The sequence below is a fragment of the Pan paniscus genome, chromosome 9 (genome assembly GCF_029289425.2).
Source record: "Pan paniscus chromosome 9, NHGRI_mPanPan1-v2.0_pri, whole genome shotgun sequence".
Classification (NCBI taxonomy): Eukaryota; Metazoa; Chordata; class Mammalia; order Primates; family Hominidae; genus Pan; species Pan paniscus.
This window is the reverse complement of record NC_073258.2, coordinates 60,614,671-60,628,229: the sequence shown is the minus strand read 5'-3', so window position 1 is coordinate 60,628,229 and position 13,559 is coordinate 60,614,671. Positions and strand designations below refer to the sequence as shown.

Genomic DNA, 13,559 nt, shown 5'->3' with positions numbered 1-13,559 from the left:
GTCATTTTTAGGAAGTCATGTCTTCAGAGAGTAAAAAATGAATTATTTTCTTTTTTTAATGCTTTTTTTTATTACTATATTTTAAGTTTTAGGGTACATGTGCACAATGTGCAGGTTAGTTACATATGTATACATGGGCCATGCTGGTGCGCTGCACCCATCAACTCGTCATTTAGCATTAGGTATATCTCCTAATGCCATCCGTCCCCCCTTCCCCCACCCCACAACAGTCCCCAGAGTGTGATGTTCCCCTTCCTGTGTCCATGTGTTCTCATTGTTCAATTGCCACCTATGAGTGAGAACATGCACTGTTTGGTTTTTTGTCCTTGCGATAGTTTACTGAGAATGATGATTTCCAATTTCATCCATGTCCCTACAAAGGACATGAACTCATCATTTTTTATGGCTGCATAGCATTCCATGGTGTATATGTGCCACATTTTCTTAATCCAGTCTATCATTGTTGGACATTTGGATTGGTTCCAAGTCTTTGCTATTGTGAATAGTGCTGCAATAAACATACGTGTGCATGTGTCTTTATAGCAGCATGATTTATAGTCCTTTGGGTATATACCCAGTAACGGGATGGCTGGGTCAAATGGTATTTCTAGTTCTAGATCCTTGAGGAATTCCACAATGGTTGAACTAGTTTACAGTCCCACCAACAGTGTAAAAGTGTTCCTATTTCTCCACATCCTCTCGAGCACCTGTTGTTTCCTGACTTTTTAATGATCACCATTCTAACTGGTGTGAGATGGTATCTCATTGTGGTTTTGATTTGCATTTCTCTGATGGCCAGTGATGGTGAGCATTTTTAATTATTTTCTTAACAATACTTTCCAATGATTTGAGTAGCAGAAATGAGTGAGAGGCAGTAGTCTTTCACTGAATGTTTTAATTCAGTAATTTTCAGTAGCATTTATTATATTATACTTGTGCCAGGTGTTGGGGATATGACAATAAATAAAGCATAATCCTACTGGGGGAGATTGGGACAAAGAGAACAGGGAATTGAAACAGGGTCCCAAGGGTTGTGCTACAGCCAAGCACAGGCTACTGACGGAATGTCCTGGAGGAGGGGCCAGCAGACCTGGGGTTCAGAGGAAGATCAGGTTAGAACTATGTTCAAGGTCATAGAGGTCACAATAGGTGAGGTCATGTTCTAACTCAAGCTATGCTGATCCAAGCACCTGCTCTCAGCTATCGGTAGGTGGGCTTTAGATTAAAAAATCTAACAGTGATATTTATTTGGTTCATATTATAGGATTGGAGGAGGAACTTAACTTGGATGTGGTTTCTTTAATTAGGATATGATGACTCTGTGAAAGGTCTTATGGAATCCTAATGCCCAAGCTGCATCATATTTCTAATATGTGTCTCAGCTCCCTTCCTGGCAGCAGTAAAGGGTTGTAGTGGAAATGTCTGAGTGTATTTTGATTTCATTTCTTTTAGTTTTTCCAAGGCTGTATTGCAAAAACAATATACACCTCTCCTGCTAACAATTTTATCTCTGTACTTTCTCCTGTGACACAGAACCCATCTTTTTTACATTATTATGACCTGCTAATCAGAATGTCTGAAAGTCATGTGCTTCTTATTAGTAGACTAAAAAATAATTAGAAATCAATTAGTGAGTAGAAAGTATTTGCTGGGCAAGCATTTTCAAAAGTGGTGAGAAGGAGGGAAGCACTGGTCTATTTCCTATCAGAAGGTCAGAGTCTTCAGTCTCTTCATGGCTGACTTCATCTCATGGTTTCTCAGAGTGTAGATCAAGGGGTTGAGCAGAGGGGAGATGACAGTGAAGGTGACAGAGATGGCCTTATCCGTGGGGAGGGCAGTGAAAGGCCGGGCATAGACACAGATGCAGGGCACAAAATGCAGGGTCACCACAGTGATATGGGAGGTGCAGGTGGAGATGGCTTTCCTCCTGCCCTCTCCTGCCTGAGACTTGAGTAATGATAATGTGACCATGTAGGACACCAGGAGCAGGAAAAACCACAGTGTGGTGAGCAGTCCATTGTTGGAAATCATCAACAGCTCAAGTATGAAAATGTGTGTATGGGCGAGTTTGAGAACCTGGGGAACATCACAGTAGAAAATGTCAAGAACGTTGGGTCCACAGAAAGGGAGTGGGAGCAACAGGGTAATCTGCATGATGGAGTGGACAAAGCCCCCCAACCAGGCAGCCACTGTGAGCCCAATGCAACGGTCTCTACTCATGATGGTCACATAGTGCAGGGACTTGGAAATGGCCACATATTGATCCAATGCCATCACTGATAGAGAAAATGCATCCACCCCTCCAATAAGGTGGAAGAGAAACATCTGAGTGAAGCAACCATTGAAGGAGATGGTCTTTCTCTCAGACAGAAGGTCCACCAGAACTTTGGGCTCTGTGATGGAGTAGAAGCAGATATCGGCAATAGATAAATTATGGAGCAAAAAATACATGGGCATGTGAAGGCGAGATTCACAGGTGACAGTGACCATGATGAGGAGGTTTCCCAGCAGAGTCGTCATGTACACCAAGAGTAGGAAAAGAAATAGGACCAAGCTTCTGTCCCCATTCTGGGTTAGGCCAAGGAAAATAAATTCTTTTACCCTGGTACAGTTTTTCATCTCCATTGAATCATCCTCTTTATTCTCTTTTGTTTCAAGCTATGTCATACAACAGCACAGGGATGTTTATTTTATTGTCCTCCCAAGCACACTAGAATGCAATTCAGAAACTTCCCTCGTGATTGCAGTGTTCGCTATTTGCTGCATTGTCCACATTTTTAAGATAGCAATCAGTTTGGTGATCAAATTATCACATGCAAAGTCATTCAATAATTATTTTCCTATGAAACTATTTTGGGAAAGAATAATCGTATCATGTTTAATAGTGACATTTACATATTATATTTAATATAATTGATTATTTTTATTATATTTATTATTTATTTTTATATCCATGCAAACTTATTGGTTGCCAGGAACTGTGAAGTGTTAAATACAAAGATAAGTTAGACGTAGTTCCAGCCATTAGGAAACTTATAGTCTACACACTTAATAGTCATGTTAGCTAATATTCTGTTGACTTCAAGAGAGTCTTATCTTGCTGTTCTATTTCTTATTGCAATGTTGCTGTGTCACGGATCAATTTCCTAGCTCTTGGTTGTATTCTGTCAGATTTCTTAAAATTGCAGCCTATGATTTCATTTAGTCAACTTGTCCTTGTCACTACTTTACACTAATCAGATTTTTTGCTTAATATTTATTTGAAAGCATGTTAAATTTGCTATTAGGAAACAGATTTGAAACAATATGTAAAAACAAACTCAAAGAATATAATTAATGTTTTTGATTGTGGTAAAAACAGTTAACACGACATCTATTCTTTTAACAAATTTTTAAGTGTACCAGTAGAGGACTGTTTACTATAGGTACAATGTTGTACAGCAATTCCCTAGGACTTACACATCTTGTATATGTATAACTGAAAATTTGTGCGCATTGACCAACAACTCCCCTCTTCCCTCTCCCATCAGCCCCTGGCAATTACCATTCTACTTTCAGTTTCAATGAATTTGACTATTTTAGAAGTGGAATCGTGCAGTATTTGTCCTTTTGAGAGTGAATAGCACTAAAATATGCTATTGTAATAATTTTGTTTTCTGTTTATTTTAAGAAAATATTTTCATCTCATCTTGTTACTTAATGCTGCTGTGGAGGTCAAAAGGTTCTGATTTTTCTAGATGTAAGAAGTGAAAGGACCATCAGCCGGTTCTTATTTTTGTTTTAGCTGCTGCTGTATTATTAATACTGTTATTATTATCAGTTAGTTTTCTACCCTGTGCAGGAACACATTTTGATAAGAACCTTCAGTGATTTTGGAAATCTGAAAGGTGATTAGTTTTTTCCCAAAAGGAAGAATTTTCCTGCTGAGAGAGGCAGTGAGATGTAGTGAAGAGAGCTCTGGATTTGGGAGATTGGAGCATTGGTTCCATCTAGTTCTTATTCTGCCATGAACTAGCTGAATGACTGGGGCTCTGACTCCTCATCTCTGGACTGTATCAAATGGATTCAGTGTGGACATTATCAGTTTGAACCAGCAGGGAGGAGGAGGGATCTGAGCTAAGGAGGAGATTCATTTAAGAGGTTACAAGACTGACCCTGGGGTCTTATTGTTGATCCCCAATTTCAGGCTCTGTCAAAAGGCGGGAACCAACTGGTAATCTACTTTTTTCTCCTGTCCCGTTCTTCCTCCTTTCCTGTCTCCACCATCAGTAGGTCCATTTGTAGGTGGTTGGGAGAAAATCAGTTGGAGAGTCATGATCCCCCTCTAGTCTTCATACCCCAAGAGTTAAAATGTCCTGTGAACGGTTGTCTTATTTATTCTTATGAAGAAGAGTTTTTTATTTCTTCTCTACACTAAAGAAATGATGCTCAGAAAGGTGAGTTCATTTTCCCAAACTCACAACAGTGGTAAGTGATGGAACTGAACTTCCAATGTGATTCTTTTAGCTCCAAAGCCAACATTCCATCTGCTACAACATACAATCTTTGTTTAAGCATTCAGTTGACCAGAATTATGTCTTTGCATTAGGGTAAAGGTGGCAGAAAAACTGTCCCAGATAAGATATTTATAAAAAAAAAATAAAATTCCAAGATAAGTTTGAGGTTAGCATGAGTTTAACCCAACCAATCTCCCACCCCTTCTGTAACAATCTCAGTAAGTTTGTGCAGCAAGAATTGATGCCATTAAAATGGAACCTGACTCTCTAAAGTTGGACTCGATTACATTCCTGAGACTGCATTTATCAGGGCAAGTGAGAAGGCATTTATTTAGCCAATGAGCCCTTTAATCCTTCAACACACATTTTGTGATCTTCATGGGGTGGTTGGAATTCTGCATATACACATGACCACAGCAAGGTTCTTACTCAGGAGCATTTTTCACTCTAATGGAAAATACAAAAATATAAGTTGATAATCACACATGAGAGATGATGCTGGTACCAATATAGTGCTGTGGGAGCACAGCAGAGCTCTAGCTGGGAATAGCGCAGGAAGGTTTTCTAGAGGAGGTGAGGTTTTCCCCTCAGTCATGATCAATTTCCAAGAAATGGAAGCAGGATACATCATGCAAAGGAAACAGCCTGGAAAAAGTCAGTCAGTAGTGAAGATGACGTACTTATACAGAAGAATATTGGAAAATGCAGTGTGGTTGGCACAGAGTGGGAGAGTGTGGAATGAAAGGAGGTTTTTATTAGTACCAAAAATTTCTTACTCTACTAATAAAGAGCTTATAATTATTATTATTATTTGAGATGGAGTCTTGCTGTCTTGCCCAGGCTGGAGTGCAGTGGCATGATCTTGGCTCACTGCAACCTCTGCCTCCTGGGTTCAAGCTATTCTCCTGCTTCAGCCTCCCCAGTAGCTGGGATTACAGATGCGTGCCACCACGCCTGGCTAATTTTTGTATTTTTAGTAGTGACGGGGTTTCACCATGTTGGCCAGGCTGATCTCGAATTCCTGACCTCATGACCCGTGGCAGCCTCCCAAAGTGCTGGAGTAATAGGCGTGAGCCACTGCGCCCCGCCAACAGCTTATCATTACATTCAGTGTTTGTTAGGTACTGGTTGGTTAGTGAATGACTGAACTGTCTACTGACCTCCTTGTTCTCATATTCAGGATAGTAAAGCCTAAAATGTTCCTCCATGGTGGGTGGGGGCAATGTCCTTCGACTTCTTTACTCTCAACTTTGATCCATGAATTTCTAGTATCATGTGGAGGAGGGTGTTCTGGAAAGTGGTGATGGAAGGCTGTGGTTCTCGCTCCAGTGTGGAGGAGAGAAAAAGACAGTGACCCCTTCTGAGAGGTAGCCTACACTGTCTCATTAGACTTTCTTCTGCTCTTTCCCTTTTTGGATCAAAGTAAGAGGGTGTTGGGACCACGCAGCAGTGAGAGACATTGTCATCTTTAAAATAATGCCAATGTTTATAAGCTGTCATTGATCATTTGAAGGAAACATTTTAAATTATTATTACTTGCTCCACCTAGTGAATATTTATTGCAATCTTCAAATGCATATGGATAAATTGGACCACATTGTCAGTGTTTAACAAGATAGATTTGGGTGAGATTGGAAGCATGATAGAAGATATGATGATTTCCAGTAAAAACAAAAGCTTTTACTTTTCTGAGTGATTCCTATGTGTGAAGCAGCATAAAATTTGGTTAATTTAATTCTTACCACCATCTATTGGGTAAGCATTGATGCTATTCCCATACTTCATATGAAATATTTCCAGAATCTATGTTTGGCTGAAGGAACAGATGTATAAAATACAAAAGATGGAAATAGGATAAAAGAAATAGTGCCTTTTCCCCAGTATTCTAAATGGGCTCTAAATTTTTCTAGAAAGATTTTTTGAAAAAAGTTGTGAAGATAAACATTTGACAGAAAGAGACCTTACCAATAAGCAACTCAAAGGGTCACAGCAAATGCATGATGCTTTCTCTCAAACCGAATAAACTACATTTCTGTATCTCTCTCTTTTTTTTGAGACGGAGTCTCGCTCTGTCATCCAGGCTGGAGTGCAGTGGTGCGATCTCAGCTCACTGCAACATCCACTTCCAGGGTTCAGGTGATTCTCCTGCCTCAGCCTCCTGAGTAGCTGGGATTACAGGCACCGGCCATCATGCCCAGCTAATTTCTGTATTTTGGTAGAGACAGGGTTTCACCACGTTGGCCAGGCTAGTGAACTCCTGACCTCAGGTAATCTGCCTGCTTCAGCATCCCAAAGGGCTGGGATTACAGGCGTGAGCCACCGCACCTGGCCTCTGTATCGCTCTTAACATGAGTCTCCCCAATATTTAACACTCACCTTTCTTGTTTCTGTCAGTGAGATGATCACCTTGACTCTGAAGCATTTAATATACCTGAAAAGATAATATACCTGAAAAAAGTCAAATTATTTATATGTAATTAGTAACAACATTTCAATTTCAGTATACATAACCTTAACCTTAGCTAGCAGGTTGATGGCTTTAGTTTCTTCCTCTGATCCTGAAACTCCAAAAAAAAAAAAAATTGGATGCTATTAGATACAGTGCATGACAGAAGATTGTTGACATTAATTCTTGAAGATTTTGTCTAAAGGTAGAGCCCTTTGGAATACCAGATATCTTGGTGTCTGCTCCACTTTCAGGAGAGAAAGGGCTGACTCAAGGTATCACATCTTTAAAATTCTTCCATTGTGTCCCTGTCTTATGCCCAAATCCCTGAGGCTCATGCTTAATTTAAGAATCGCAAAGAGAATGTTATTGGACAAGAGAGCGGAAATTAAGTGGCTGATTTTGCCGTTGGTAATGGAGTTTCAATGGGAGTTATTAAAATGTTACCAAAGCATGCACATGTACACACAGACACATACAGGCACATTTTGGTTGGTGTCCAAGTTCTTTAGAGGCAATAGAAGAAATCTATCCCCTTGACCACTGTTCACTAAAAGCTTTGTTAAAACATGCCGAGTGCTATGCCAGCAAGACTTTGAGTCCACTTTTCACAGCTTGCAATGCTCAGAGGACATCATCTACCTGGGTTTCAACTAGATTGCCAAAAACCTAGGAGAACCGGACCTCAAATAATTTCCTACCAGTCCAGTTTCTAATTATACACAGAATGATCGTAGCTCCATGACATTGCTATAAGGATCCACATAAATAGAATCACAACTTAGACAATGTTTGGTGGATGCATATTTTCTCATATGGGATATTTCAATTTGGAGATAGCTAGATCAGTATAACTTAGTAAAACTATCCAACAATTAACAGTGTTAATTTAGAATAACTTGTTTATTGAATGGTTTGATATATAGAACTCACTTTCACTATTTATTTCCACAATGATGATGAGTTTGGATTTTCCTGCTTTTCAACTTTTTTTTTTTAAAAGCAAGTTTATCTACAAAGGTAAGAACATGAAACAGGTCATGTATGTTGAAATGAGTAATTTTTGGCCAGGAGTGGTGGCTCTGGCCTGTAATCCCCCTACTTTGTGACGCCGAAGTGGGTGGATCACTTGGGGCCAGGAGATCGAGACCAGCCTGGGCAGCATCGCGAAGCTCTGTCTCTACTAAAAATACAAAAATTAGCCATGTGTGGTGGCGTGTGCCTGTGGTCCCAGATGCTTAGACAGGAGAATCGTTTGAACCCAGGAGGCAGAGGTTGCAGTGAGCCAAGATCGTGCCACCGTACTCCAGTCTGGGTGACACAGCAAGCCTTCGTCTCAAGAAAAAAAAAAAAAAAAAAAAAAGAGGTAATTTTTGTTGTTTCATGTTCAGGAGCCAAGTAATTTGGTCCCAGAGAACCACACTGAATGGAACTTTGCCTCCATCCTCTTCTGTCTGAGTCATCAAATTTTAAGTTTAATTGGAAACAAGAATTGATATGTGAATAGGATGCAGTAATCACTTTCATGTGAGACAGGGACTTAGTGATTATATAAGTTGTCTGGCATCTGTGATTTATATCAAATACACAGAAAAGTGTAAAAACCTGTTCAGTTATTACTCAAGAGTCTATTTTATACCCAAGGCATTGAAAGTACAGCAGTGAATAAAACAGACCCAAATCCTGTCCTCATAGAGTGTTCTAGTTGGATGACCCAGATAATAAATAACGTAAATAAAATGTATGTAGTACGTTGGTGAAAACAGAACAAAAACCGTTAGGCAGGGCAGTGAGATAGGCAGCAATGGATAAAACTGCAAATTATAAAAGGGTATTAAGGTGAGGGGGGTATGTTTTTGGAACATCAACAAGGCCGGTGTTTAACAGATGACGTGAAAAGGTAATGGGTGGGTAATGTTTTGGTGAACTATTAGGCCATTGTGAGAATTTGATTTCTATTCTGAGTGAAATTGGAGGTTTTAAGAGGAAAACTCTTGCATCTGTAATTTTTCATACTTAAGAGCAGCAGTGGAGGCTGGCTGCGGTGGCTCACGCCTATAATCCCAGCACTTTGGGAGGCCAAGGTGGGCAGATTTCTTGAGTCCTGGAATTCGAGACCAGCCTGGGTAACATGGCAAAATCCTGTCTTTCCCCAAGGTACCAAAATTAGCCAGGTATGGTGGTGCATACCTGTACTCCCAGCTACTTGGGAGGCTGAGGCAGGAGGATCGTTTGATCCCGGGAGTTGAAGGTTGCAGTGAGCCAAGGTTGTGCCACTGCACTCCAGCCTGGGCGACAGACAAGACCCTGCTTCAGAAAAAAAAAAAAAAAAAAAAAAAGAGAAAACCTGTATATCCACAGCCAAGTATATAAATATGTTAATATTTTGGCAAGCAAATTTCAGTTTCATTAAAAAATTAACTTTCTGGAGTTATAATATGGAGGGACCCTTTTGTGTTTGACTTTTTTCTTATGCTTTTGAGATTTATCCATTTTGTTGCAAGTTATCAGTTGTGTCATGTTTAACTTTTTAAGTAATTGCTAGACTATTTTATAAAGCAATTGCACTATTTGACAGCCCCACCAGCAGTGTTCCAGTGGCTCCCATACTCTTCCTTACTCTTGATATTGTTAGCAGCATGGATTTTAATGATCCTCATGGGCATGTGGTGGTATCTTATTATGGTGTTAATATGCATCTCCCTGATGACCAGTGATGTTGATCATCTTTTCAAGTACTGATTGACTAATCATATAATTTATTTTGTGGTGTGCTTATTCAAATTTGTAACAATTAAAATTTTTTTTTCTGAATTTGAGTTTTAGGGATTTTAAATATATTTTGGATACCAGTTAATTATAAGAAATATGTATTGCAAAGAGTTTAACCTAGTCTACAGCTTGTTCTTAATTTTCTTAATAATGCTTTGGAAGAATAGAAATTTAAAAATTTGAAGTTCTATTATGTTTTTCTATTTTTTTAATCATGTCTAAGAAATATTTACTTACCTCAACATTGCAAACATCTTGTCCAATTTTCTTCAGAGGTTTTGTAGTTTGAACATTTATGTTTATATCTTTGATGTATTCCAAGTTAATTTTTTGCATAATGTGACTTTCAGGTGAAGGTTTTTTGTTTTCCACATGGATAGCCAGTTGTTTTCGCTCAATATATTAAAAAGATGAGTATTCTCTGCTCCTCTCTTGATTTACTTTGGCAGATTTATTTAAATTTAATTGATCATATACGTATGCCTGTATTTACACACTTCTTTTCAAATGATCCATGTCTAGCTTCATGCCCATTTTATGTGGTATTGATGATTGTAGCTGTCTAATAAATCTTGAATTCAGATAGTATAAGTTCTCCAACTTTGTTTTCTTTTACAAAGTTGTTTTATGTATTCTAGGTTCTTTGCATTTCCACAGAAAATTTACAATCAGGCATGGAGTCCTGGTTCATGCCTGCAATCCCAGCACTTTGGGAGGCTAAGGCAGGTGGATCACTTGAGCCCAGGAGTTTGAGACCAGCTTGGCAAATATGGCGAAACCCTGTCTCTACTATATATATATATATGTATATATATATATATATATATATATATATATATGCTGGGCATGATGTCATGCGCCTGTATATAGTCCCAGCTAATTGGGAGGCCTAAGCTGGAGGACCACTTGAGCCTGGGAGGTTGAGGCTTCAGTGAGCTGAGATCGCACCACAGCACTCCAGCCTGGGTGACAGAGAGAGACCCTGTGAAAAAAAAAATTACAATCAGTTTAACAAACAAGAAGTCCTGCTAAAATTTGGATTTGGGTTACATTGATTGTATAGATTAATTTGGGCAGAATTGAAATCTTAACAATACTGAGGCTTTCAATTCGTGAATATAATCTATGTATGTCTTAATTTATGACATTTATTTTCTGTATTTCTGACTTTATTTTCTGTTAATTTTTTGTTCTTGTTTTTATTTTTTGGCATTTGTCTCTGTTCATGAGGTATTTTGGTCTATATGTACTTTCATTTTTCTTTTTTTTTTTTTTGTGACAGAATCTCTCTGTTGCCCAGGCTGGCATGGTCTCAGCTCACTGCAACCTCTGCCTCCTGGGTTCAAGAGATTCTCATGCCTCAGCCTCCCAAGTAGTTGAGATTACAGGTATCCACCATGATGCCCAGCTAATTTTTGTATTTTTAGTAGAGATGGGGTTTCACCATGTCCAGGCTTCACCAGCCTGCACAAGGCTGGTCTCAAACTCCTGACCTCAGAAGATCCGCCCACCTCGGCCTCCCAAACTGCTGGGATTATAGGCACGAGCCACCGTGCCCAGTCAAGAAACCAGTTTTTAATATCAAGAAAAACAACTAAGAATTGGTTTTTTTAAAAAAGATAAAATTGACAAAACTTTAGATTAAGAAAAAAAGATAGAATACTTTATTAAATAAAATTAGAAACCAAAGAGGAGACATTATAACTGATGCCACAAAAATACAAAGGACTATAAGAGAATACCATAAACTTTTTATATGCTAAAAATTTGGATAACCTAGAAGAAATGGACAAATTCCTAGAAACACACAAACTGTCAAGACTGAATCATGAATAAATAGAAAATATGAAATGGCTAATAACACATAAGGATATTAAATCAGTAATCAAAAACCTTCCAGCAAGGAAGAGTCCAGGACCTGATGACTTCCCCAGTAAATTTTACCCAACATTTTCTATTTTATTAATTTTTAAAAATTAAGAAAATCTTATTGATATATAATTGTTATACGTATTTTGGGGGTACATGAGATATTTTGATACCTGCATACAATGTGTAATAATCAAAATTAGGGTAATTGGGATATCCCTCTCTTCAAACATTTGTCTTTTCTTTGTGCTGGGAATATTACACATCTTCTCTTCTAGCTATTGTGAAATATAAAATAAATTATTTGTAACTATAATATTTATATTATAAATATACTTTACTATTGAATACTAGAACTTATTTCCTCTACAGAACGGTGTTTTTGCACCGCTTCACCTAGTTAGTTCTTTCACCCCCATTCCCCTTCCAGACTCTGGTAACCACCATTCTACTCTCTACCTCCATAAAATGCACTTTTTAAAAAAAGTTTTTCAATAGGATTTGAGGGGAACAGGTGGCGTTTGGTTACATGGATAAATTTTTTTTTTTAATTTTTTTGAGACAGGGTCTTCCTCTGTCGCACAGGCTGTAGTACAGTGGCACAATCTTGGCTCACTGCAAACTCCTCCTCCTGGATTCAAGTGATTCTCGTGCTTCAGCCTCCCAGTAGCTGGAATTACAGGCGGGTGCCACCACACCCGGCTCATTTCTGTATTTTTGGTAGAGATGGGGTTTCACAAGGTTGGCCAGGGTAGTCTGGAACTCCTGACCTCAGGTGATCCACCTGCCTCGGCCTCCCAAAGTGCTGGGATTACAAGTGTGAACCACAGTGCCTGGGCCACATGAGACTTTGGTGCAGTCATCACTTGAGCAGTGTACACTGTACCCAATGTGTAGCCTTTTACTCCTCACTCCCCTTCCACCCTCCCCAGTAACATGTTGTCAAGGCTGGTCTTGAACTCCTGGGCCCAAGCAGTCTTTCTAACTTGGCTTCCCAAAGTGCTGGGATTACAGGTGTGAGCCACCACACTTGGCCACTAAACATGCTTTCATACTGATGTCTCCAACACTAATCCATTATCACATGCTTCATATTTACCTTCCCACCTTGGTTGCTTGTAAGCTCCTATTCCGACATTGAGAAATCTTTAATGTAGTTTTGAATACAGTTGTGCTTACAGCTACCATTTTGATTTTTTTTCTTTTTTCTTTTTTTTTTTTGAGATGGAGTCTCACTTTTTCACTCAGGCTGGAGTGCAGTGGTACAATCTCAGCTCACTGCTACCTCTGCCTCCCAGGTTCAAGCGATTCTCCTGCCTCAGCCTCCAAAGTAGCTGGGATTACAGGTGCACGCCACCATGCCCAGCTAAATTTTGTATTTTCAGTAGAGACTGGGTTTTATTATGTTGGCCAGGGGTGGTCTCAAACTCCGGAGCTTCAGTGATCCACTCGCCTCAGCCTCTCAAAGTGTTGGGATTACAGGAGTGAGCCACTGTGCGTGGCTCATTTTGCTTTTATTTAAAATTTTTTTCCCATTTATTTTTTGCTTCCTTTTATTATTTTTCTGCCTTCTTTGGGATAATTCAGTATTTTTAGTTTTTTATTTTATTTCATTTATTGTCTTATTATCTGTATCTTGCAGTTTTATTCTATAGTGATTACTCTAGGGCTTACAATATGCATCTTTAACTCACATCAGATGGCCTTCATATGATATCACTTCATGATGAATATAAACCTTACAACAGTATATTTATTTTCCCACTCTTTTTTTGCCATACATTTTACTTTTATATTTAAATTTTTTTTGTGATAAAAAATCTTTGGATAAATAACTGATGTGGTTTCTGTTGTCTTGACTTGACCCTGATTGGTAAAGTATTTGGTAACAGAAGTGATAGCAAAAAGCAGACTCTCAAAGGTGAGATTCTGAGATTACTTGAAACGTCCTTGGTCATGAACATCATGCTGAATTC

The 13,559-nt window shown here is 38.9% G+C and overlaps 1 protein-coding gene across 1 annotated transcript; it reads right to left on the bottom strand.

Moving 5' to 3' along the window:
* Positions 1-1,704: 1,704 nt before the first annotated feature.
* Positions 1,705-2,625, bottom strand: LOC100974395 (olfactory receptor 4D10-like). The gene has a single exon (XM_063607976.1). It carries the CDS (start codon positions 2,623-2,625, stop codon positions 1,705-1,707), a length of 921 nt encoding a protein of 306 aa, XP_063464046.1.
* Between the last annotated feature and the right edge of the window lie 10,934 nt (positions 2,626-13,559).

What these genes read in the sequence shown, in the direction of transcription:
- LOC100974395 (XM_063607976.1), bottom strand. Translation starts at nt 2,625, where the DNA reads ATGGAGATGAAAAACTGTACCAGGGTAAAAGAATTTATTTTCCTTGGC.